This window comes from Ornithorhynchus anatinus, chromosome 2 (genome assembly GCF_004115215.2).
Source record: "Ornithorhynchus anatinus isolate Pmale09 chromosome 2, mOrnAna1.pri.v4, whole genome shotgun sequence".
NCBI lineage: Eukaryota > Metazoa > Chordata > Mammalia > Monotremata > Ornithorhynchidae > Ornithorhynchus > Ornithorhynchus anatinus.
The window spans coordinates 25,494,922-25,519,772 of NC_041729.1; the positions used below are offsets into that span (position 1 = coordinate 25,494,922).

Here is a 24,851-nt window from a genome sequence, read left to right on the forward strand (position 1 = left end):
TAACAAATACCACCGTTGATCAATTAAGTGCCCGCACTGCGGAGCGCTGAACTTTGTCCTCTAGGGTGTTACGAAATAAGTGGGAGTCCTGGTTACTGGCCTCCAATTTTCCAAACGCTTGTACGAGTTAAAGCTCCAGATTCGAAGATCAGAGCCGCGAGAACCAGAGAGGGGAGAGGAGAAAGCCCCAACGCCCGAGTCACTCTCAGTGTGGCCACCACGCGGAGGAGGGGAAAGGAGACCGACCATAATCATGACGATAGTAACTCGTATTCGTGAAGCGCTTGTAATGTGCCCAAAACTGTACTAAGCGCCGGGGTAGACACAAGACGGTCGGATCGGACGCCGTCCCGCTCCCACGGTCTAAGGGGACGGGACGGCGGGCGATTTCGCCCCCGTTTTACCGATGAGGAAACTGAGGCAGGGAGAAACCGAGTAGCTCGTCACACAGCGGGCGAGGGGCGGAGCTGGGATTGGAACCCGGGCCCTCTGACTTCCAGGCCCGTGAACTCTCCATTAGGTGGAAGGGGAAAATGAGGCAGAAAGGATGCTGAAGCACCAGGTAGAGAGAGGGAGAACTCCCCCCAGCCCGGATGCGGGCGTCTCCCGCCCCGACCGAGGTCGTTCCGGGACCATTAGGGTGCCGTCACCCACGGGCCGAAATCTTCCACCTACCCGACTGCTCCTACGACGGCCATTTTGGCTGCGTCCTTGCCGAACTCCTAGTCCGGCACAGTATCCGAACCCCCGAGGTCTGGGCTCATAGTCGGGCGGCCGCACTCGGAGCGGACCGGGCGGGAGCCGGAGGGAGGAAAGGGAATCCGGGCGGCGGGGAAAGTGGAGAAAATTAAAAAAAGGTAGGCTTCCCCTCCCCCCCCCCCCAACCCAGAAGCTGCACTGACCCTTCTTCGGACCGCCGGGTCACTTTTAAACCCAAGGGGTCCCCGGGTTCGGAACCGACGGGTCGCGGACGAGCCGACGCCGCTACCGCGGCCGGAGGCCGGGCCTGGGAGTCAGAGGTCGTGGGTTCCGATCCCGCCTCCGCCACGTGTCAGCGGCGTGACCCCGGGCGAGTCACTTCACTTCTCCGGGCCTCGGTGATCTCATCTTTAAAATGGGGGTGAAGACCGTGACCCCCCCCCCCGTGGGACGACCCGATCAACCCCGTATCTCCCCCGGGGCTTAAGGACGGTGCTCGGCACATAGTAAGCGCTTAACGAATACCTCCCTTGTTATTAGGAGTAGTATCCCGGTGGCCTAAAGGCAGGAATGACCCTAGGACTGATATGGGGGGGGGGCCGCCAAAAATCGCTCCCCGCCCCCACCCGATGTCCTGAAGATTGGTCGTGAACACGTCCCGTCCTTCTCTTTCCGTTTGCTCTCCACCTTCAAGTGAGCCTGGGACGCCATCCCCCGGATGATAATAAATAAACGATCGTGGCATTTGCCGAGCACCTGCGACGCGCCAAGCACCGTCCCCAGCCCTGGGGTAGATACAGGGTGATCCGGTCGATCCGTGTGGGGCTCGCGGCCTCGATCCCCATTTTCTGCAGATGAGGTCGCCGGGGCACGGAGAAATCGAGCGTCTTGCCCGAGGTCACGCGGCGGACAAGCGGCGGAGCCGGGATCGGGGCCCACCGAGCCCCCGCTCTCGCCGCTAAGCCGCGCCGCTTCTCCGATTGCGCATCCCGCCTCTCACACGGCGGGTCTTCCGCCCGGCGGGAAGGTCGAGGGCCCGGGAACCCGGACACCCACCCCTGCACGCGCATCTCCCCGCCGCAGACGGAAGGGACAAGGCGCCCGGCAACGTGAACTTTATTGAAGGAGGAGCTCCGGGAGATGCGGGGAACTTGGAGAGGAGTCACCCCGGTTTGACTAAATCCTTCTTTCCCCCCCTCGACCGAACCCCAGGGCCCCGATCTTCCGACCGCCCTCTGCCCCCGGTGGGCCGCGGCAGCCCCCCCGCCGGGCCGGTCCTTGCTCCCCGCCCCCCGTCCCCCATCCGTCGGCTACGTCCGTCTGTCCCCCCTCGCCCTGGACCGCCCCGGGGCCCCTCCATCCCCCCTTACGCCGTCCCCGCCGGGGGCTTCCCCGAGGGGCGACTCCTTTCTCCGACGACCCCCCCGCCTTCGGGCGTTCCGCCCCCCCCCAGGTGGTCCCCCCCGGGGCCTTGGTCCGTCGCCCCAGCTTCCCTCTCTCTAGGGAGATCGGCCCCCCGAGCCCCCGCCGCGCCCCGGGACGGCCGGTCGGAGCCCGCCGGCGGCCCCGGCCCCCCGCCCGTGGACCTCCTCGTGGCGCGCGAACCGCAGCAGGTGGCGGAAGGCGGTCCCGCAGGCCGGGCGGCGGTAGGGTCTCTCTCCCGGGCGGATGCGCCGGTGCCGGGCGAGGGCCGAGCTCCGGCCGAAGGCCCTCCCGCGCCGGCGGCAGCCGCGGGGCCCCTCCGCGGCGCGGACGCGGCGGTGGAGGACCAGGGCGGAGCCGCGGGAGAAGGCCCGGCCGCAGTCCCCGCCGCGGTGGGGCTCCTCGCCGGCGGGCTCGGGGCTCCGGCCGCGGGCCTCGCGGCGGTCGTCGCGCTCGACGGGCCCCTCGGCCACGTGCCTCCGCCGGCGCCGCACGAGGCGGGGGCCCCGCCCCAACCCCCTCCCGCGGGCGGCCGCGCCGCCGGGCGGGCCCCGCGTCGGACGGGCCCGCGGCCCTCCCCGCACGCCAAGCAGCCCGGGGCCCGCTCCCCGGGACGGGCCAGGAGGCGGCGGCCGGGCCGGGAGGACGCCCGCCCGCAGACGGCGCAGCGGGAGGGTCTCCCCGGGGGGCGCGGGGGATGGCGGCGGGGCCTCCCCCGGGGGTCCCCCGCCCCGGCGGGCGTCGAGGGCTCGGGGTCTCTCCCGGGAGGCCCCTCCCCGCCGCCGCGGGGGGCCGGCGGCGGGCCCGGGGCCTCGGGGTCCCCCTCGGCCGGCCGGGCGGGTCGGCTCCCCCCGTCCCCGGCCGCCCCGGGCGCGGGGGGCTTGTCGGCGGCGTGGGTGCGCCGGTGGCGGAGGAGGGTGGAGCTGAGGCCGAAGGATTTGCCGCAGCGGGGGCAGCGGTGGGGCCGCTCGCCGGTGTGGGTGATCCGGTGCTGGATCAGGGTGGAGCTGAGGCCGAACCTCTTCCCGCAGTCGGCGCACCGGTAGGGCTTCTCGCCCGTGTGGGTCCGCCGGTGCTGGATCAAGGTGGAGCTCTCGCAGAAGCTCTTCCCGCAGTCGGGGCACTCGAAGGGCCGCTCCCCGGTGTGGGTGCGCCGGTGGTTGGTCAGGTTGGAGGGCCGGTTGAAGGCCTTGCCGCAGGCCTCGCACCGGTAGGGTCTCTCCCCCGTGTGGATGATCTGGTGCTGGATGAGCGTGGAGCTGAGGCCGAAGGTCTTCTCGCACTCCCCGCACCTGTAGGGCCGCTCGCCGGTGTGCGTCCTCCGGTGCTGGACCAGGTTGGATCGGCGGCCGAAGGTCTTGGGGCAGTCGGGACACCTGTAGGGCTTCTCCCCCGTGTGAGTCCTCTGATGCTGGATGAGAGCGGAGCTCCGGCCGAACGACTTGAGGCACTCGCCGCACCTGTACGGCTTCTCCCCCGTGCGGGTCCGCCGGTGCCGGGCCAGCGCGGAGGTCTGCCGGAAGCCCTTCCCGCATTCCGGGCAGGTGCTGGGCTCCTCGCCCGCGTGGGAAGACTGCCGGACCACCGGTCCGGACCGGCGGCTGAGGCTCTCCCCGCAGACGCCGCAGATGTACGGGCGGGCGGAGGGCGGGAGGACCCGGGCCAGCCCCGGGGGGGACGGGGCCCCCCGCCGCTCCTCCGGGGGTCGGGGCTCCGCGACGTCGGGCCGCCCGGCGCGGAGTTCGGCGGTCGAGGGGGCGTCCTCGTCCTCGGGGGACTCCATCTGGGAGAGAGGGAGGCGTCGGGGCCCGGGGTGAGGATCCCACGCGCGGCCGCGCCGGCGCCGCCCCGCCGACCCTCCCCCCCCCCCCCCCGCCCCCCGCCGCCCCGCGCCCCCCGTCGGCGAGAAGAAGCGCCGAGCCTCGGCGTCTGCCTCGCCCCTTCCCGCGGGCGCGGGCCGGACCCGTGCCACCGACGCCCGGCGCTTTATCCGGCCGGGTCGGGCGTGAAGGACGAGAGCGGGCCGAGCACGGGCCCGCGAGTCGGAAGGTCGGGGGTTCCGATCCCGTCGCCCGCCGCCTGTCTGCCGTGTGACCCCCGGGCGTTTCGTTACCCTGTTCATCTTTGTTAACGAGATGTACATCGCCTTAATCCTTTCTCTTTGCTATCGTTCTGATGAGACGTCCGTCCCCTCGATTCTGTCTACTGCTACCGCTCCTGTCCGGCCGTCTCCCCGGATTAGACCGGGAGCCCGTCGGAGGGCAGGGGCTGTCTCTATCTGTTACCGACCTGTCCGTTCCAAGCGCTTGGTACAGTGCTCTGCACATAGTAAGCGCTCAGTAGATACTGTTGAATGAATGAATGAATGAATGAACTTCTCTGGGCCTCAGCAACCTCATCTGCTCAAGGGGGACGGAGACCGTGGGCCCCGGGGAGGACAGGGATTGCGTCCCACCCGACCTGCTTGGCCGTAACCACCCCGGCGCTCGGTAATAACGTTGGTATTTGTTAAGCGCTTGCTATGCGCCGAGCGCTGTTCCGAGCACTGGGGGAGATACGGGGTCATCGGGTCGTCCCACGTGAGGCTCACGGTCAATCCCCGTTTTACAGATGAGGCCACCGAGGCACAGAGAAATGAAGTGACTCGCCCACAGTCAGCTGACAAATGGCAGAGCCGGGAATCGAACCTTAATGGAGAGGCAGCGCGGCTCAGCGGAAAGAGCCCGGGCGCGGGAGTCAGAGGTCGTGGGTTCCGATCCCGGCTCCGCCCCTTGTCAGCTGGGTGACTTTGGGCGAGTCACTTCACTTCTCCGGGCCTCATCTGCTAAAACGGGGATGGAGACTGCGAGCCCCACGCGGGGCGGCCTAATTACCTTGTACCTACCCAGCGCTTAGAGCGGTGCTTGGCACGTAGTGAGCGCTTAACAGAGACCAGAATTATTATTATTATTATCATCAGGGCAGTTCCCGGCAACGCAGTCGGCGCTTCGCCAATACCCCAGTTGGTATTATTGAAGTCTGGGATCAAGGGAGCCGGGGGGTAGACTTCGTCCAGCGGGAAAGGACGGAAAGGACCGGGCAGAGAGTCGCGACCCGGGACGGAGGACATCCGAAGGCCGAGGGGAGAAGAGGATGTGCGGAGGAAAGGTCCTCGCCGCCTCTCCTGGGCAGTGGAGCCCCACGGGGGGCGGGGGGAGCTGGGTCAGGGCCGAGCGCCTTCTACCTACTCCAACGCTACAAAAAGCGCGCGAAAGAAGGCTGAAAAACATCCCACTACTGTCGGGATGAGCGTGTCGGGTGGCGGAGGGAAAGCGGAGCTTGAGGAATCGCACCATTGGGACCATCCTTTCGTATTCGTTTCCTTTCGGGAGAAGCAGCGTGGCTCAGTGGAAAGAGCCCGGGCTCGGGAGTCAGAGGTCACGGGCTCTGATCCCGGCTCCGTCGCCTGTCGGCCGGGTGGCTCTGGGCAAGTCATTTTAACTTCCCTGTGCCTCGGTTGCCTCATCTGTAAAATGAGGATTAAGACCGTGAGCCCCACCTTTTGGCAGCAGCGTGGCTCCGCGGAAAGAGCCCGGGCTCCGGAGTCAGAGGTCACGGGTTCTGATCCCGGCTCCGCCGCCTGTCAGCTGGGTGACTTTGGACAAGTCACTTCACTTCTCTGGGCCTCGGTGACCTCGCCTGGAAAATGGGGATTAAAACAGTGAGCCCCACGTGGGACGACCTGATCATCTTGTATCGCCACCAGCGCTGTGAAGAGTGCTGGGCACACAGTAAGCGCTTAACAGACACCACTATCGTTATTATCATCTCCCCCACAGCGCTGAGAAGAGTGCCGGGCACATAGTGAGCGCTTAACAAATACCCCTATCATTATTAAGCACTTAACAGATACCAACATTATTATTATCTCCCCCAGCGCTGAGAGGAGTGCCGGGCACAGAGTGAGCGCTTAACGAATACCAACATTATTACTATTATCTCCCCCAGCGCTGAGAGGAGTGCCGGGCACAGAGTGAGCGCTTAACGAATACCACCATCATCATTATTATCTCCCCCAGCGCTGAGTAGAGTGCTGGACAAACAGTAAGCGCTTAACAAATACCACCATCATTACTATTATCTCCCTCAGCGCTCGGGAGAGTGCTGGGCACACAGTAAAAGCGCTTAACAAATACCACCGTCATTATTGTTAGACCGGATTAGATTCGATTATTAGATCAGACCGTAAACCCGTCAAAGGGCAGGGACTGCCTCTGTTACCGATTTGTCCATTCCAAGCGCTTAGTACAGTGCTCTGCACATAGTAAGTGCTCAGTAAATACTATCGAATGAATGATTATCTCCCCCAGCGCTGAGAAGCGTGCTGGACGCGTAGTAAGCGCTTAACAAATACCACTATCATGATTATTATCTCCCCCAGCGCTGAGAAGCGTGCTGGGCACACAGTAAGCGCTTAACAAATACCAGAATCATCATTATTATCTCCCCCAGCGCTAGGAAGCGTGCTGGGCACACAGTAAGCGCTTAACAAATACCAGAATCATCATTATTATCTCCCCCAGCGCTAGGAAGCGTGCTGGGCACACAGTAAGCGCTTAACAAATACCACCGTCATTATTATTACCTCCCCCAGCGCTGAGAAGCGTGCTGGGCACACAGTAAGCGCTTAACAAATACCACCGTCATTATTATTACCTCCCCCAGCGCTGAGAAGCGTGCTGGGCACACAGTAAGCGCTTAACAAATACCACCGTCATTATTATTACCTCCCCCAGCGCTGGGAAGAGTGCTGGGCACACAGTAAGCGCTTAACAAATACCACCGTCATGATTATTATCTCCCCCAGCGCTGGGAAGAGTGCTGGGCACACAGTAAGCGCCTAACAAATACCACCGTCATGATTATTATCTCCCCCAGCGCTGGGAAGAGTGCTGGGCACGTAGTAAGCGCTTAACAAATACCACCATCATGATTATTATCTCCCCCAGCGCTGGGAAGAGTGCTGGGCACGTAGTAAGCGCCGGACAAATACCACCATCATGATTATTATCTCCCCCAGCGCTGGGAAGAGTGCTGGGCCCGTAGTAAGCGCCGGACAAATACCACCATCGTTGTTATTATTCTTCTTTCAGGGCTCCACTTCTGAAGTGGAGCCGGAGGGTGAGAAAACCGCACTGTGACAGTCCCGCTGGGGACGGGCCCGCGGGTCTCGTCCCCCGAAAGCTCCTTCTGGGATTGCCGCTGCTCCGGTGAGTGGGGACGGTGTGCAGGGCACTGTTGTAAGCGCTGGGGCGAGTGCCCCGCGACAATAATCATGTCGGTGTTTGTTAAGCGCTTACTAGGTGCAGGGCACTGCTTAAGGGACCCCGGCCTCGTTTCCTCCCTCCCCAGAAGGCCAGCGACCGGCTCTCTCCGCTCGAGGCCCCCTTCCCACAGCTGAAGCCCCCAACTCACCGGTGGTGGGCACCACGCGGGATGGCGAGAGGGTGGCCACAGATGGGGAAGGGTCTGCCTAGGGAGGAAGACTGAGCATCCGGATGCTCAGAGCCCAGAGGACATTCCACTCGGTCCGGTGGGAAGGCGGGGAAGGATGGCCTGGAAGAGGAAGTCGTCGGCTGTCCCCGCACAGGCCTCTCTAGGATGAGGCCGCCGCACGGGATCTCTCCGTGGTTTTAACTGTTCACAGAGCCGGGGTCAAGAAGGCCCCGGATGCCTCCTTTCGGGGTGAGAAAGAGGGCGGCTCCTAATAATCATCATTTATTTGTTATCGTCACAATATGAATTATCATAGCAAATAGTAATTTGCTATTTGTTCAGCGCTCGCTCTGGGCCAACTCCACACGCACGCACAATTCCAACCCTGAAACCACCCGCTCGGGGTCTCACACCCTCCGGCAGCGCTCAGCCCGTTCACCCTAAAGGCCCCAAGGCCCTGGGGGCCTCCTTTCCGGGGGAGAAAGAGGGCGTCTGCTCATAATCATCATTTATTTGTTATCGTCACAATAGAAATTATCATAGCAAATAATAATTTGCTATTTGTTCAGCGCTCGCTCTGGGCCAACTCCACACGCACGCACAATTCCAACCCTGAAACCACCCGCTCGGGGTCTCACACCCTCCGGCAGCGCTCAGCCCGTTCACCCTAAAGGCCCCAAGGCCCTGGGGGCCTCCTTTCCGGGGGAGAAAGAGGGAGTCTGCTCATAATCATCATTTATTTGTTATCCTTATAATCGAATTTATAAAAGCAAATAATAATTTAAGGCTCTAAGGCCCTGGGTGCCTCCTTTCCGGGTGAGATTCTGCCCCTCGTCAGCTGTGTGACTGTGGGCAAGTGACTTCACTTCTCTGTGCCTCTCAGTGGAAAGAGCCCGGGCTTCGGAGTCAGAGGTCATGGGTTCGACTCCCGGCTCTGCCACTTGTCAGCCGTGTGACCGTGGGCGAGTCACTTCACTTCTCTGGGCCTCAGTGACCTCGTCTGTAAAATGGGGATGAAGACCGTGAGCCCCACGTGGGACCACCTGATTCCCCTGTGTCTACCCCAGCGCTTAGAACGGTGCTCTGCACATAGTAAGCGCTTAACAAATACCGACATTAACTAAGCAGCAGAGAAGCAGCATGGCTCAGTGGAAAGAGCCCCGGTTTGGGAGGTCATGGGTTCAGATCCCCACTCAGCCGCTTGTCAGCTGGGTGACTGTGGGCAAGTCACTTCTCTGGGCCTCAGTGACCTCGTCTGTAAAATGGGGATGAAGACCGGGAGCCTCACGTGGGACGATCTGATGACCCTGCATCTCCCCCAGCGCTTAGAACAGTGCTCTGCACCGAGTAAGCGCTTAACAAATACCAACGCTATTATTATTATTAGATTTGGGCATCCCCCAGCTCTGCCACGTGTCAGCTGGGTGGCCTTGGGCAAGTCACTTCACTTCTATGCGCCTCAGTGACCTCATCTGCAAAATGGGGATGAAGACCGTGAGCCTCACGTGGGCCCACCTGATGACCCGGCATCTCCCCCGGCGCTTGGAACAGGGCTCTGCGCAGAGGAAGCGCTTGAGAAGCAGCGTGGCTCAGTGGAGACAGCCCGGCCTTGGGAGTCAGAGGTCATGAGTTCGAATCCCGGCCCTGCCACTTGGCAGCTGTGGGACTGGGGGCGAGTCACTTCACTTCTCTGGGCCTCAGTTACCCCATCTGTAAAATGGGGATGAAGACTGGGAGCCCTCCCCCCCCCCCCCCCGTGGGACCACCCGATGACCCTGGATCTCCCCCAGCGCTTAGAACAGGGCTCGGCACATAGTAAGCGCTTAACAAATACCAACATTATTACTCAGTGACCTCATCTGTAAAATGGGGATGAACTGGGAGCCTCACGAGGGACCCCCTGATGACCCTGGATCTCCCCCAGCGCTTAGAACAGGGCTCTGCACATAGTAAGCGCTTAACAAATACCAACTTTATTACTCAGTGACCTCATCTGTAAAATGGGGATGAACTGGGAGCCTCACGAGGGACCCCCTGATGACCCTGGATCTCCCCCAGCGCTTAGAACAGGGCTCGGCACATAGTAAGCGCTTAACAAATACCAACATTATTACTCAGTGACCTCATCTGTAAAATGGGGATGAACTGGGAGCCTCACGTGGGCCCCCCTGATGCCCCTGGATCTCCCCCAGCGCTTAGAACGGTGCTCGGCACGTAGCAAGCGCTTAACAAATACCAACATTATTATTATTATTATTAACAAAGACCGACAACATTCTTCTTCTTCTTCTTAAAGAGGCGGGGCCTGGGCTGGTGCCACTTAGGCGGTTGCCTAGGAAACGGGTCGCCCCGCCCTCCCCTCCGGAGCCGCTTGGGATTGGCTGAGCTCGTCGTCCCCCTCCCGCCATCAGCCTATCACGTCCCTCCAACCCCGCCCCGGGGAGCGGCCTTCCCATTGGCTGGGCGCCCTTTCCTCTTTCGGCCGGCCGCGCCTGCGCGTGGAGGGGTGGGGGGGAAAAAAAAAACCCTTCTCGCGGGCCGCGCCTGCGCGTGGGGGGGTGGGGGGGGGGGAACCTTTCTCGCGGGCCGCGCGCGCGCCCACGCCCATTCAAAGACTCGACGACGGCTCGGGCGGCGCCCTCCGGCGCGTCTGCGCACGCGCGGCCTCCTCCCCCTCCCCGAGCCATCCCCGATTGGCTAAGACGGCCAGCGGCCGCCAACTCGGGGGCCGTGATTGGCTGGGGCCAGGCGAGGGGGGCGGGGCCTGGGGGAGGGGGCGGGGCCGGCGGGCGGAGGAGCTGGCGGCTGCTGGTAAGTCGGGGGGGGGGCGCCCCATCATTCATTCATTCATTCATTCATGCAGTCATTCATTCATTCGTACTTATCGAGCGCTTACTACGGGCGGAGCACCGGGCTAAGCGCTGGGACTCTGCAGCTCGACAGCAGAGACCCTCCCTGCCCGGCGGCGGGCTCCCGCTCCCAAGGAATCGGGATGGCTTCCTATGTGCGAAGCACTGTTCTAAGCGCTGGGGGGTGGGATGCAAGGCGATGTGGGTATTTGTTAAGCGCTTACTGGGTGCAGGGCACTGTTCTAAGCGCTGGGGAGATCCAGGCGCATCGGGTGGGCCCACCCGAGGCTCCCAGTCTCCACCCCCATTTTCCAGATGAGGTCACTGAGGCCCGGAGAAGCGACTGGCCCGGCTGCCGAGGGGCAGAGCCGGGATTCGAACCCATGACCCCCCGACTCCCCAGCCCGGGCCCTTTCCACCGAGCCACGCACCGTGGGAAGGGGAAGCGGGCGTCCGGGCGGCCTGGGAGGGGGCGGGGTTGCGAGCAGGGCTAATAATAATCAGCGTGTTGGTATCTGTTAAGCGCTGACTGTGTGCGGAGCGCCGTTCGAGGCGCTGGGGGAGATACGAGGTGATCGGGTGGGCCCACGTGGGGCTCACACTCGTCATCCCCGTTTGCCAGATGAGGGAACTGAGAAGGCAAGTGACTTGCCCAAAGTCACCCGGCCGACAGGTGGGGTAGCCGGGATTCGAACCCGTGACCCCCGACTCCTAAGCCCGGGCCCTCTCCGCCGAGCCACCCATCCCTCTTTGATCCTGCCTTTTTCCCCCTGAACCGGTCCCGTGGATCCCCCTCCGCGTTTATCTGTGTTTCTGTTGATTATCTGTAATAGTTTTGGTATCCGTTAAGCGCTCACTACGTGCCGAGCACTGTCCTGAGCGCTGGGGGAGATACAGAGTCCTGAGGTTGCCCCACGTGGGGCTCACAGTCTCCCCCCCCCCCCCCCCGATTTTCCAGATGAGGGAACTGAGGCCGGTGAAGCGACTGGCCCAAAGTCACACAGCTGACCAACGACAGCGCCGGGATTAGAACCCACGACCCCCGACTCCCAAGCCCGGGCCCTTCCCACCGAGCCACGCCGCTCCTCGGTTCTATTTATCTACTTGGATGGTAGCGAGGCCTGTCGACTGGTTCTCTCTCGCCGTCCGTCCCCCGCTTCCGGACCGCGAGCCCGCGGTAGGGGTTGCCTCGGTCGCCCAACTGTCCTTCCCGGGCGCTTAGTAATAATGATGATGACGGCGGTATTTGTTAAGCGCTCAGTGTGTGCGGAGCGCTGCTCTGAGCGCCGGGGGAGATGCGGGGGAATCAGGTGGTCCCACTGGAGGCTCACAGTTAACCCCCATCTGACAGACGAGGTCGCCGAGGCCCAGAGAAGTGAAGTGGCTCGCCCCCGGTCACACGGCCGCCGAGCGGCCGAGCCGGGATTCGAACCCGCGACCCCCGGCTCCCCAGCCCGGGCTCTTCCCGCCGAGCGGCCGCTTCCGTCTGTCGCCGATTGGTACCCTCCGGCTCCGCCGCCGGCGGGCCGTGTGACCCCGGGCGAGTCACTTCACTTCTCTGGGCCTCAGGCACCTCACCTGTCAAACGGGGATTAAAAAAAAACCGCGCGCCCCACGTGGGACGCCCCGATCACCCGCTATCCCCCCAGCGCTCAGAACGGGGCTCCGCACGGAGTCGAGCGCTTAACGAAGGCCACGGTTAGTTCAGCGCGGCGCCCTGCGCGCAGCGAGCGCTCGGCAAATCCGACCGAGGGGAGGAGCGAGAGGACGCTCGGGGCCGGGGAGGCTGGTAGAGAGGATCCGGGGGCATCCGCACCCTCTCCCCGCCCCCCCGGTCTCGTCGCCCGCAGGTGCCATGGCGGAGACCCGCAAGGAGGAGGGCGGAGAGGAGGGGCCCGGGGAGACCCCCGAAGGGAGCGGAGCGGAGCCCCCCATCCCCGCCGCCTCGGTGGCCGCCAAGAACCTGGCCCTGCTGAAGGCGCGCTCCTTCGACGTGACCTTCGACGTGGGAGATGAGTACGAGATCATCGAGACCATCGGCACGGGCGCCTACGGGGTGGTCTCCTCCGCCCGCCGCCGCCTCACCGGTGAGCCCCCCGGGCCCCCCTCGGGAGGCTGCGTCGCCGGAGCGGGGGGCGGGGGGGCCGGAGACGGGCGCCCCCGGGACCCGGTTAGGCCGGGAGCCCGTCGCTGGGCGGGGACGGCCTCTGTCTGTTGCCCAACCGTACGCTCCGAGCGGGGCCCCGCGCCCAGTAAGCGCTCGATAGACAAACGCTACCGAATGGCAGCGCGATCCGGGGGTCCGACCGGGAGGCAGAGACCCGAGCGGGATCGGATCTAGGATGAGGGGGCCGCCGGTCCACGGGGACGGTAGTGACGACGCTGGTATTTAAGCGCTCGCTACGTGCGGGGCGCCCTTCTGAGCGCCGGGGTGGTCCGGGGGCGCACGGTCCCGAGCCCCGTTTCGCGGACGGGGTCGCCGAGGCCCGGGGAAGCCGAGCGGCTCGGCGGAAAGAGCGCGGGCTCCGGGGTCGGAGGTCGTGGGGGCGGATCCCGGCTCGGCCGCGGGTCAGCCGGGTGACTTGGGGCGGGTCACTTACCGTCTCGGTGCCTCGGCGACCTCATCCGTGAAAGGGGGATGGAGGCCGTGAGCCCCACGTGGGGCGACCCGATTCCCCCGTGTCTCCCCCGGCGCTTAGAAGGGTGCTCGGCCCATAGCGGGCGCTTAACGAACACCCACGTTATCATCAAGCGACCCGCCCGCGGTCACCCGGCTGCCGAGGGGCCGAGCCGGGGTTCGGACCCGAGACCTCGGACCCCCGGGCCCGGGCTCTTTCCGCCGGGCCGCGCCGCCTCGCGCCCGGAGAGCCCCCCGCGCGTAACCGAACTCCCCGGGGGCGAGACGGCGCCCCGCCCCGGACGTCAGCCGGACGGAGACCTCCCCGTGCGGGCCGGAGAGAAGCCGGGGTGCGGGCGGGTCGGGTCCGGGCGCGCGGGCGTTGCCCCGGGGAGCGTCCTACCCCCTCGGAGGTCGTGGAGGAGGCGCCGCTCCCCCTTGACCCCCCTCACCCCGTCCCCTCCCCGTCTTTCCCCAGGCCAACAGGTGGCCATCAAAAAGATCCCCAATGCCTTCGACGTGGTGACCAACGCCAAGCGGACCCTGCGGGAGCTGAAGATCCTCAAACACTTCAAGCACGACAACATCATCGCCATCAAGGATATCCTGAAGCCCACCGTGCCCTACGGGGAGTTTAGATCCGTGTGAGTGCCGGGCGTGGGGGGAGGGAATCGAGGGTCCGTCCAGTGGGTGGTATTTACCGAGCGCCCGCCACGCGCAGAGCGCCGGACCGAGCGCTCGGAACGGACAGTTCGGCAACAGGTGGGGACGGCCCCTGCCCGGTGACGGGCTCGCGGTCTGATGCGGGGGGGGGGGGGGAACGGACGGACAAGAGCGATAGCAGTAAATGGAGCGAAGGGGATGGACGTCTCGTTACCAGAATAGATGGGGCGATCAAAATGTATACAACTGAGCGGACCGGCACGGGGCCGAGGGGACGGGAAGGGAGAGGGGGGACGGGGGGCTTAGCCGAGGGGAGGGGAAGGGGGAGCAGAGGGAGAAGGGGGAGCCCGGTCCGGGAAGGCCTCTTGGAGGAGGTGAGCCCTCGGTCCGTTCACTCGGTAGTATTTCTTGAGGGCTTACTAGGCGCGGGGCGCCGTACCGAGCGCCCGGGACGTGCAGCGCGTCAACGGACGGAGACGGTCCCCGCCCCGTGACGGGCTCGCGGGGCCGATGCGGGAGCCGGACGCCTGAGCTCGGGGCGACCCCCGGTCGCGTTCCGGAGGGGCCGCCGGAGAAGCGGCGGGGCCCCGGGCTCTCGCACGGCGGGGCGGATAGGGCACGGGCCCGGGAGTCGCGAGGCCGGGGGTCCGGATCCCGGCTCCACCGCGGGACCGGGGCAAGCCCGGCCCCCGCCCCCCGCTCCCGCGGGCCTCCGTCGCCTCACCCGGGAGATGGGGATCGGGGCCGAGAGCCCCGAGCGGGACGGGAACCGCGTCGGACGCGATTCGCCCGCGCGGCGCGTGGCGGCGGCGTTGGTCGAGCGCCCGCCGCGCGCGGAGCACCGGCCCCGGGCGCCGGGGGGAGACGCGGGGGCGTCGGGCCGTCCCGCGGGAGGCTCACGGTCCGGATCCCCGTTTCGCAGATGAGGTCGGCGAGGCCCAGAGGGGTGAGGCGACCCGCCCGCGGACGCCCGGCTGCCGGGGGGGGCGGGGCCGGGATCCGAACCCGTGACCCCCGGCCCCCGAGGCGGGGACGGTCGGCGGGCGCCCCGCGGGCGCCCCGGTCATCGTTCTCCGCCTCGCCCCGGTCGGCGGCGGGAGGAGTCGGGCCCCGGGCCGGCTCGGTCGACGGCTCCGCGGTGCCGGGCGGGCGGTCCTCGTCGCGCCGCGGCTAAGGCGGGCGCCCCCCGCCCTCCCCCCGCAGCTACGTGGTCCTGGACCTGATGGAGAGCGACCTGCACCAGATCATCCACTCGTCTCAGCCGCTGACCCTGGAGCACGTGCGCTACTTCCTGTACCAGCTGCTGCGCGGCCTCAAGTACATGCACTCGGCCCAGGTGATCCATCGCGACCTCAAGCCCTCCAACCTGTTGGTGAACGAGAACTGCGAGCTGAAGATCGGCGACTTCGGCATGGCCCGGGGGCTGTGCGCCGCCCCGGCCGAGCGCCAGTACTTCATGACGGAGTACGTGGCCACCCGCTGGTACCGCGCCCCCGAGCTGATGCTCTCGCTGCACGAGTACACCCAGGCCATCGACCTCTGGTCCGTGGGCTGCATCTTCGGGGAGATGCTGGCCCGGCGCCAGCTGTTCCCGGGCAAGAACTACGTCCACCAGCTGCAGCTGATCATGACGGTGCTGGGCACCCCGTCCCCGGCCGTGATCCGGGCCGTCGGGGCCGAGCGGGTGCGGGCCTACATCCAGAGCCTGCCCCCGCGCCAGCCGGTGCCCTGGGAGTCGGTGTACCCGGGGGCCGACCGGCAGGCCCTGGCGCTCCTGGGCCGCATGCTGCGCTTCGAGCCGGGGGGCCGGGTCTCGGCGGCCGCCGCCCTCCGCCACCCGTTCCTGGCCAAGTACCACGACCCGGACGACGAGCCGGACTGCGCGCCGCCCTTCGACTTCGCCTTCGACCGGGAGGCCCTGACCCGGGAGCGCATCAAGGAGGCCATCGTGGCGGAGATCGGCGACTTCCACGCCCGGCGCGAGGGCATCCGCCAGCAGATCCGCTTCCAGCCCTCCCTGCGGCCCGCGGCCGGGGCCGGGGGGCGGCGCTGCCCGGACGTGGAGATGCCCAGCCCCCGGGGGCCGGGCGGAGACTGCGCCATGGAGTCGCCCCCGCCGGCCCCCGGGCCCCGCCCGGACGCCGCCGTCGACCCGGCCTCGGCCCGCCCCGCCCCGCCCCCCGGGGACCCGGCCCCGCCCAAGCGGGAGGGGGCCATTTCCGACAACACCAAGGCCGCCCTCAAGGCCGCCCTCCTCAAGTCCCTGAGGAACCGGCTTAAAGGTGACCGGGGGACCGGGCGGGGGGGGCCGGGGGGGGCCGGCCGGGGGCGGGACGGGGAACGGCCCGGGGATCGGGGATGACGGGCCATCGTCCCGGTGCGCGTCCGCTCCCCCGACGGTAGCGGTCGACGACGATGGCGACGGTTACGGGGTCCGTCCCGAGCGCCGGGGTGGGTCCGGGGGCGATCGGGTCGCCCCGCGTGGGGCTCGCGGTCGATCCCCGTCTCGCGGATGAGGGAGCCGGGGCGCGGAGAGGTGAAGCGGCCCCCCCGCGGTCACCCGGCCGCCGGGGGAATCGGTCGGGCGGTCCCACGTGGGGTTCACCTTTTCTAATCCCCGTTTTCACAGACGAGGTGACCGAGCCCGGAGGAGTTAAGCGACTCGCCCGGGGTCCCCACGCCGGACGCCCGGCGGGGCCGGGATTAGAACCCGGGTTCTCCCGACACCCCGGGCCGTGCTCCGCCCACTGAGCCGCGCCGCCCCTTCCCGGGAAACCCCGGGGGGCCGGGCTTCGTTCCCCCAGGCCCGATTCAGGGGGCGGGCGGGGGCCGGGGAGGGGGGCGGCGGCGACGCGTCTCACCCCCCGCCCCCCCCCCCGCCTTCTCTCCTCTCCGCCCCCTCCCCCCCGGCCCCGCTCCACGCAGACGGTCCCAGCGCCCCTCCGGAGGCTCCCGAGCCCCGGAAGCCGGTGACGGCCCAGGAGCGGCAGCGGGAGCGGGAGGAGAAGCGGCGGCGGCGGCAGGAGCGGGCCAAGGAGCGGGAAAAGCGGCAGAAGGAGCGGGAGCGCAAGGAGCGAGGCGGCGGGGCGGGAACCGGGCCCCCCGGGGACCCGCTGGCCGGCCTGGTGCTGAGCGATAACGACCGCAGCCTGTTGGAACGCTGGACCCGCATGGCCCGGCCCCCGGCTCCCGCGGCCGAACCCCCGGCCCGGCCCGCCGGCCCGCCCCGCGGCCCCCCTCCGCCCGCCGCCTCCTCGTCGGATCCCCCGGCCCCCGTCGCCCCCCTCCCTGCCTCCCGGCCGCCGCTCCCGCCCCCCGGGCCTCCCGCCCCGGCCCCCGTGGGCCCCCCGCCCTACTTCGCCCCCGGGCCCCCGCCCCCGGAGGCCGGGGGCCCCCGGCGGGCCCCCGCCTCGGAATCGCCCGACGTCAACTCGGTGACCCAGCAGCTGTCGAAGTCGCAGGTGAGGAGGGGGGCCCCCCCCCCCCCCCGGGATCGGGCCCGACCCGCGGCGCGGAAGGCCCGTCCGGCCCGGCGCTCGGCGGGAAGGCGGGGCCCCGGCCTTCGGAGCCCGAGAGGAAGCGGCGACGCTTCCCGGCCGGGATCCGGAGGGTCGAGGGCGGGGGAGACTCCTGGGGGGTGACGGCGACCGGTGTCTCCCCGACGCGGAGGAGGAGGCCGGGCCCCGACCTCCCCCCTCCGACCCGTCTCCCCGCAGGTGGAGGACCTGCTGCCCCCCGTCTTCTCCGGGACCCCGAAGGGCAGCGGGGCAGGCTACGGCGTCGGCTTCGACTTGGAGGAGTTTCTCAATCAGTCCTTCGACATGGGAGTGACGGAGGGGCCCCAGGACGGGTGAGTGACGGAGGCCCGGGGCACGGAGCTCCGGGGGAGCGGGAGGGGGGCCGCGTCGGTCCGTCGTCCTCGTCGACGGTGACTGGTGGTGACGGTTTTGGGGTCCGTCAGGCGCTCGCTGTGCGCCGAGCGCCGTTCCGAGCGCCGCCTGGGTGCGAGGCGGGGAGGCCGGCCCGCCCGGGGGCTCACGGTCTCGATCCCCGTTTTCCAAATGAGGTAACCGAGGCACGGAGGCGTTAAGCGACTTGCCCGGAGCCAGACGGCGGAGCCGGGGTGTGAGCCCGCGGCCTCCGGCTCCCGAGGCCGTGCTCCTTTTCACTGAGCCGCGCCGCTTCTCCGTTCCCTGAGCACTTGCTGCGCGCGGAGCACTGTGCTGAGCGCCCGGGACGGCACGGCACCGCAGCGACGGGCGCGTTCCCTGCCCGCGTCAAGGCTCTGGCCGACAGGGGTGAATTACACAGTGTGAATTGTTTCTTCCTGCTGACGTCCGCCTCCCCGTCTAGACCGTGACGCGACCGCCAGCCCTGGTCGTAGCGTCAGCGGCGCGGCTCGGTGGGGAGAGCCCGGGCTTGGGAGTCGGAGGTCACGGGCTCGAGTCCCGGCCCCGCCCCCCCCCCCCGGCGGCTGGGTGACGGTGGGCGGGCCACTTCACCTCTCTGCGCCTCAGTGGCCTCGTCCGGGAAATGGGGGTGAAGACTGTGAGCCCCCCCCCCCCCGTGGGACAACCCGGTGGCCCCGGATCTCCCCCGGCGCTTAGAACAGTGCCCTGCGCAGAGTGAGCGCTTAACAGATAGCAACATCACTGTTACTACTCTCCCAAGCGCTTCGCACGGGGCTCCCCAGCACAGAACCTTTGCGGGGTGTAGTGGAGGGAGCCCGGGCCTAGAGAAGCAGCGCGGCTCCGCGGAAAGAGCCCGGGCCGGGGAGTCAGAGGTCGCAGGTTCGAATGCCGGCTCCGCCCCCTGTCGGCTGTGTGACGGTGGGCAAGTCGCTTCACTTCTCTGGGCCTCAGTGACCTCATCTGTAAAATGGGGATTAAGACCGTGAGCCTCACGCGGGACAACCCCGATCACCCCGGCGCTCAGAACGGTGCTCTGCGCGTAGTAAGCGCTTAACAGATACCAACGTCACCCTCCTTCTTCCTCCTCCTCACCGGTGAGGAGGACGCACGTGGCGACGAGGTGCGCTGGGGGACGGTGGGAGGCGCCTCGGGGATTAGAGGGGGGAGGAGTGGTTGAAATCCGCCGACCGGCCCCATCTCTCCGTCCCCGCAGCCAGGCCGATTCCGCCCCGCTGTCGGCCTCTCTTCTGGCCGACTGGCTGGAGGGTCACGGCATGAACCCGGCCGACATCGAATCCCTGCAGCGCGAGATCCAGCTGGACTCCCCCATGCTGCTAGCCGATCTGCCGGACCTACAGGAGCCGTGAGGGGCCTCGGCACCGGGCGTCCGGGAGGGGACCCCCGGGCCGGAGCACGGCGGGGCACCCGGCTTCCGCGGCGAGGGACGGGGCTGGAAGGGGAGAATCGGAGGCCCGGGCGAGCCGGCCCCGCCTTCTCGGAAGGGACCCGGCCCGGGGCCCTCGTCCGGGAAGTGTTAATTTATTCTCCGGGTTCATCTCAAACCGAACCTCGGGCAGAGAAGCCCGAGGACGAGGAGACGGAACGTGGACCGGCGGGGCCTTGCTCGTCTCGGGGCTGCCGTTTTCAACGCTGCCCCTTTTTACAGTCCCGCGTCCTAGGAAATATAAGACTTGCCCTTGCTTCCGTCTCCGGCTATCGCTGGGCCCGAGGGGCGGGGAGAGAGCCGCAGGCCCGGGTTCACGGGGAACAGCGGCGGGGGGCGGGGAGCGGGGCCTCCTGTTCCGCGGGGCTGGTGGGCGTCCCGCGGGGTCTCGAGGGCAAAGGGGAGAGACCCACGTCATCCGATCCAATCCTGAAGGTTTATTGAGTTGTGACATCCGCGATCCTGCGCCCTCTGCCCCCCGCTCCCGTCCTCACGGCCCTCGAACACACCACTCCCTTCCCTTCCCCTCATCTCCCGGTCCCTCTGCGCCGCACCTCCGCCCCCTCCCTCCCGTGCCGTCCGGCGAGCCTGGGAAACGGGAGCCGGGGGCGGGGGGGGGGGGGGGGGGATAGCCCGCCGGGACGGTGGCCCGTGGGTACGCCCCGATCGCAGTGGGGTACGCGGCGCGATCACAGAAGGCAGCTGGCTCTCGGTGGGTGAGGGGAGAGAGGGAGAATGGACACGGCCGAGTCCGACGGCCCCGCGCAGCCGGCTCCGGGGTCAGGCTCGGGGCCGGGGGCGAGGCTCGCCGACGGCGAGACGCAGCCAGGTTGCGAGGAGCGGGTCCGCCGACCCTCCCCCCGACGAGCGGACGTTAGGCTCGGGGACGCGGCGGGAGCGGCGTGGCGCGGCGCGGGGCGGTGGACCCGAGCGGGCGTCGGTGCAGTTCGAACCCGACGTGTGGCCGGGCGGGGAGAGTGGCGGGGTGGGGACGCTTTCAGCGGCCGAGTAATAAGAGCTAAGCGGCTAGCTACGCGGCGGGGACTCGGAGACCGCGGCCGGGGTCGGCCGTTGGGGCGGGTCGGAGGCTCGGCGATGACAGCGGAGTACGCTCCGTCGTGCCAGGACGCGCCTTTTCACCGCACCTTCGGGACGGAGCGCCTCGGCAGAGTTAGGGAACGTCCCGACGGCGTAACGCGGCCTCGTCGGGGAGGGTCGTGGGCCCGCGCGCCGTCTCGGACGCAGACCGAGCACTCCGACGAGGGTCTTCCCCGACGGGGCTTCCGCGGGAGCCCCACCCCCGACCTCGGAGGAGAAGTAAGCCGTCCCGTTGGAGTCCCTCGGGCTTCGGAACCGGGGAGCCAGCCGCCAAAGCCGGGTCGGGTAGCCGACCCCAAGCCGGCCGCGGCAGATTCCAACGGCCCTCGGCCCCGGAGCGAGCTGCGTTGTTAATAATAATAATGACGACGACGATAAGGGTGCTCGTCAGGCACCTAACTATGGGCCGAGCACCCGTCTGAGCGCCGGGGCGGGTACAGGCTGATCAGACCGGACACGGTCGCGGATGGAAGCGGCAGACCGAGGTGACTCGGGCGGGGGGGGCGGGGAGAGCTCAGTAGGGGGCCTCGGGAGGGGCGGTCGACGCTCGGGTCCGGCGGCCGAACGGGCGGCTCCGGTCCCGGACCCCGAGGGCAGCCGGGCGGGAGGGTGAACGGCGACCGGACGGGGCGCGGCGGCGGCCGGGCGCGGGGTGAGCTCGGGGGGGTGGGCGGGGGGGGCCGACGGGGGTGAAGCGGGGCGGGGGCCGACGGGAGACGGCGACGTCTTAAAATGGCAGAGCGCCGGCCCCGGCCCGGGGCCCGGCGGCAGGCGAGTGAAGCGATAAAAGGTAGCCGCGGCCAGGGAGCGGAGGCCGCCTCAGGCCCGGCGGATCTTCATCTCGGTACGTTTGAGGGAATAGTAGAAGCCCTTCCACTGGGCCCAGTTGATGCCGTTGGCGTAGGAGAGGTGAGAGCCGCCCAGGTAGAAGCCGTTGAGGTTGGCGAAGTGGCAACTCCGGAACCAGAAGGCCCCGGAGGAGAGGGCCGCGCAGTTCTGCACGAAGAGGTCTTGGTCCCGGTCGAAGGTGGAGAACTTCTGGCCGCTGTGATAGCTGAGGGAGTCGCCTGCAGGGAGGGAAGCGGGGGCCGGGGTTGGCGCGGGGACGGCCGGTGCCGGGGAGGCGGGCGGGGGCCCGGCGGGCTCCGGGGAGCCCCGACCTCACCTCCGCGCCAGATGTCCGCCGGATGGGCCCGAGGGAGCGAGAGGAGACATCTGGCCGCGGCGGGGAGGGGAGGGGGGGCAGTCCGGGGCCCGGCCGCCTGCGGCTCCTCTCCCGTGCCAAGGTTGAGGCCGGGGCCTGGCTCCGCCCCAGCCGTACCTCGGCCAGATGTGGTTGAGGGGGAGAGGGGGACGGCGGGGGACGGCGGCGGGGGGGAGGGAGCTGGAAGAGTGAAGCCCTCGGCCCCGGTGACCGACTCGACGGGCCCGGTCCCCCTGGGTTTGGGGGGCGGGGGAGTGAGGTGAGGTGGGCTACCTGCTCCCCCGTCTTCAAAGCCAGCCACGTGGAGGGTGTACCCATCCTCTTCTGCGCTGATGGCGTTAGGTGAGATGGAGAAGTCTTTGTACTTGGCAAAGGCCGTGTTGTTCTCGAAGTCCTCCAGATCCACACGCAGCTCGTAATCCTGCTTCAGGGTCAGGAGGTGAAGATTCTGCAGACCTGAGGGCCCCGGGAACAGATGAGGACCGGACGGGCCTCCCGGAAGGTGGGTCCCGGGCTCCGTCCCCGCCTTCCCCGGGCCAACGCCCTCCCCTCGCCCCCCCACCCCGGCTCCTCACCCAGCCAGTATTCCCCGTCGGCTCGCCCGAAACCCAGCTTGTAGTCGTTCCAGCCCCTGAAGAAGCTGACGGAGCCGTTGAATCTCTTCTGGAAAACCTGGAGTCGGGATTGCAGGGGGGTCGGCCGGCGGCTGCCGCCCGCCCATTCGTTTCCCCCCCCTCTGTTCCTAATGTCCGACCTTCCACGTGCACGGTTTTGTGCGTCTAGTCGCCATTTAAATCTCTCTTCGATGTGCCGTGCCGCCCTCTCTTGTCGGCTTATACGCACGCGCGCGCGTACGTATGTGTGTAAGCGGCCCGGCTCAGTGGGGGAGGACCCGGGCTGGGGAGTCGGAGGTCGTGGGTTCGAATCCCGGCTCCGCCACCGATCGGCCGTGCGACTTTGGGCCGGTCGCTTCGCTTCTCTGGGCCTCAGTTACCTCACGTGTAAAATGGAGATCGTGACCGTGAGCCCCATGCGGGATAGTCCGATTACCTTGTAGCTATCCCGGCGCTTAGGACAGTGTTTGGCACCTAGTAAGCGCTTAAATACCATTATATATATATATATATATATATATATATATGTTCTTACGTATATAAAATATATATTTATCAAATGGTATTCGTTAAATTATTATTACATATATATGCTCTTACACACCTATACACGTACGTATTTATAAAACGGTATTTGCTAAGCGCTCAGTACGTGCCGGGCCCCGTCCTGAGCACCGGGGTAGATACGAAGTGAGCAGGTTGGACGCGGTCCGTGTCCCACGTCGGACCCGCGGTCTAAATTCCAACTTTACGGACGAGGCGACTGAGGCACGGAGAAGTTAAGCGAATCGCCCAAGGCCGCCCGGCGGACCGGGGGCAGAGCCGAGATTCGAACCCAGGCCCTCCGACCCCCCCCCCCCCCCGGCCCCGTGTTCTTTCCACCGGGCCGTACCGCGTCTCGGCTGGTTTCCTCCGCCTCCGTGTCCCGCTGTCACTTCTGCGCGTCTTTCCCGGGGCCCGAGGCGGCCGTCCCCCGACCCCGCTCCCCCGTCCCGCCCCGCTCACCGTCCACTTCCCTTCATCGGTGGTCATGTCGCAGAAGACGGGGACCGGGACGCTAGGGCCCAGAGGGTAGATGAGATAGACCCCATCTGCCTGCAGGCCCTGGGAATAGATGTCATCGCAGTCCAGGGGCTGTTGAAGACACTGTTTCTCCACCAGAGCTGCGCGACGGGACAGACGGGCCATCAGACGCTTCCCGCCCCCGACCCCGCAGCCCCTCTTTCACAACGACGTCGGCATCCGTTAAGCGCTTACTACGTGCGGAGCACTGGGGGAGGTAAGGGGTAATCGGGTCGTCCCACGTGAGGCTCACGGTCTTAATCCCCGTTTTACAGACGAGGTCACCGAGGCCCAGGGCAGTTAAGTGTCTCGCCCCCAGTCGCACAGCTGCCAAGTGGCAGGGCCGGGATTCGAACCCATGACCTCGGACTCCCAAGCCCGGGCTCTTCCCACCGAGCCACGCTGCTTCTCTTCCATCTCCTCTTCCCCCCCCCACGGCTGAAAGCTTCCAAATCCTGAACTGAAAATTTCCCCCGGGGGTGAAAACGTCTCCCTTTGCTTTAGGAATGCTCTTTCGGACGGCATTCCAAGTGATCCCCGGGCTCTTCGGACATGGGTCGGGAGCCGAACGCTCACCCCCACGCCTAGTCTCGGGGGCTCGGTGTGGCCCCTGACCCGTCGGCCCCGTCTCTGGCCCGAAGGGGCCGAGGGGGGCCGGGGGAGCCCCGGCCCACGGCTTACCGTCCCCCCGGATGCCGGAGAACTGAGAAGAAACAGAGGAAGCGTGGACGAGGAGGACGAGCAGAGCTGCCTGAGGAGCAGAAGACAAGAGGTTAAGCCCAGCGCGGCCTGTCCCCGGGGCATCCTGCCTCGGAACCACCCTCGGCCGTTTAAGGGCCTCCCCCCCCCCCCCCGGGCAGACCTGCCTCCTCCCCTCGCCCCCTTCCCCCCCGCGAGATGACCTCTCGTCTTTGAGATTCTCCCGCGCGGCCCGCGTTGCCTCCGAGGGCGTCCCCCGGATGGTCCACCCCGACCCCGGGCCCTCCCGCCGACTCCCCGACCCAACGGGGTCGAACCCCGGCCCGCTGCCCCGTCTCCCTCCGCCGCCGACCCCGCGACCCAGGACGGTCCCGGCTCCCCCGGGTGGGACGCGTGTCCGGCGCCGGGGGCCGAGGCCTCCGCTCCCCGTGGCGGACGGCCCTCGGCACCTTCATGTCGCCGCTTCTCTTCGGCGGTTGCTCGCTCGCTCTCTCTGCGGCGTCGGGACGGAGTTATGTGCCTGGGCATCGGCCAGGGCTCCCCGTCTCCCCCCCACGTCTGCCCTCCCTTCCCCACCCCCACCCAACGGAGACGGGATCAGCTTACATGCCGGAGGGAGGAGGAAGGGGCTGTAGTGGGGGCACCGGGCCAGGGGGACACCTGGCTCTCATTAGAAGCTGTCTGGGGAGTCACGGCAGATGTTAACTCGTTGCTGGACCCGGACACCCACTTTAGGAATTCATCAGCTCCCCCCCTTCGGCCGCCATCCCGCTCTCGAGGCCCAGACGTTCCCCAGCCCCCGCTTCGGTGGACGGCCGAGTCAGTCCCACACCCTCCGACTCTCTGGATTTCTCCTTCCCCCCCCCCCCCATGGCTCCCCTTGCCGACGTCTGTCTGTTTTCTTTCCCGCTCTTTTGATCTGTACTCCCCGAGAGTTCCTTTGTCCCAGGTTTTAAGAGGGAGCCGGGTCTGAGGGGGAGACCCTAACCGTTCACTGTGGGAGGGGAGCGGGGTCGGAGGGTGGCGGGTAAGGGAGAGAGGTGGGCAGGATGCCGGGATTCTGGAAAGGGAGTGTGAGCTGGGAGGAGGTGGCC

At 67.1% G+C, this 24,851-nt stretch overlaps 3 protein-coding genes across 4 annotated transcripts; 1 reads left to right on the forward strand and 2 right to left on the reverse strand.

Annotated features, from left to right (window-relative positions):
- Window positions 1-2,198: 2,198 nt before the first annotated feature.
- LOC100084620 (zinc finger protein 629-like) lies at window positions 2,199-5,695 on the reverse strand. Its single transcript, XM_029058039.1, has 3 exons — window positions 5,660-5,695; window positions 2,933-3,904; window positions 2,199-2,798 (listed from the first exon to the last, which is right to left on the reverse strand). Exons 2-3 carry the CDS (start codon window positions 3,902-3,904, stop codon window positions 2,199-2,201), a joined length of 1,572 nt encoding a protein of 523 aa, XP_028913872.1. The 5' UTR covers window positions 5,660-5,695.
- Window positions 5,696-10,374: 4,679 nt separating this feature from the next.
- On the forward strand, window positions 10,375-19,336 carry MAPK7 (mitogen-activated protein kinase 7). 2 transcript variants are annotated; one of them, XM_029057675.1, is made up of 7 exons: window positions 10,375-10,407; window positions 12,296-12,532; window positions 13,541-13,706; window positions 14,929-16,007; window positions 16,651-17,186; window positions 17,442-17,575; window positions 18,850-19,336. In XM_029057675.1, the coding sequence occupies exons 2-7, from the start codon at window positions 12,301-12,303 to the stop codon at window positions 19,001-19,003; spliced, it is 2,301 nt and encodes a 766-aa protein (XP_028913508.1). In that variant the 5' UTR covers window positions 10,375-10,407; window positions 12,296-12,300; the 3' UTR covers window positions 19,004-19,336. The 2 variants fall into 2 exon arrangements, with proteins under 2 accessions (XP_028913508.1, XP_028913507.1); XM_029057674.1 differs by lacking the exon at window positions 10,375-10,407 and adding an exon at window positions 11,503-11,622.
- Window positions 19,337-20,837: 1,501 nt separating this feature from the next.
- On the reverse strand, window positions 20,838-24,301 carry MFAP4 (microfibril associated protein 4). Its single transcript, XM_029057715.2, has 6 exons — window positions 24,207-24,301; window positions 23,740-23,809; window positions 23,002-23,159; window positions 21,958-22,054; window positions 21,656-21,838; window positions 20,838-21,245 (listed from the first exon to the last, which is right to left on the reverse strand). Exons 1-6 carry the CDS (start codon window positions 24,210-24,212, stop codon window positions 20,998-21,000), a joined length of 762 nt encoding a protein of 253 aa, XP_028913548.1. The 5' UTR covers window positions 24,213-24,301; the 3' UTR covers window positions 20,838-20,997.
- Between the last annotated feature and the right edge of the window lie 550 nt (window positions 24,302-24,851).

What these genes read in the sequence shown, in the direction of transcription:
- MFAP4 (XM_029057715.2), bottom strand. An exon ending in CCGATGAAGGGAAGTGGACG is followed by an intron (nt 22,055 to 23,001) that starts GTGAGCGGGGCG and finishes TCCCGACTCCAG; the next exon opens with GTTTTCCAGAAGAGATTCAA. An exon ending in CGACGGGGAATACTGGCTGG is followed by an intron (nt 21,839 to 21,957) that starts GTGAGGAGCCGG and finishes CGGGGCCCTCAG; the next exon opens with GTCTGCAGAATCTTCACCTC.
- MAPK7 (XM_029057675.1), top strand. Translation starts at nt 12,301, where the DNA reads ATGGCGGAGACCCGCAAGGAGGAGGGCGGAGAGGAGGGGCCCGGGGAG. An exon ending in AGCAGCTGTCGAAGTCGCAG is followed by an intron (nt 17,187 to 17,441) that starts GTGAGGAGGGGG and finishes GTCTCCCCGCAG; the next exon opens with GTGGAGGACCTGCTGCCCCC. An exon ending in ACGGAGGGGCCCCAGGACGG is followed by an intron (nt 17,576 to 18,849) that starts GTGAGTGACGGA and finishes CCGTCCCCGCAG; the next exon opens with CCAGGCCGATTCCGCCCCGC.
- LOC100084620 (XM_029058039.1), bottom strand. Translation starts at nt 3,904, where the DNA reads ATGGAGTCCCCCGAGGACGAGGACGCCCCCTCGACCGCCGAACTCCGC. An exon ending in CGGCCGAGGGGGACCCCGAG is followed by an intron (nt 2,799 to 2,932) that starts GCCCCGGGCCCG and finishes CCCCCCGGGGAG; the next exon opens with ACCCTCCCGCTGCGCCGTCT.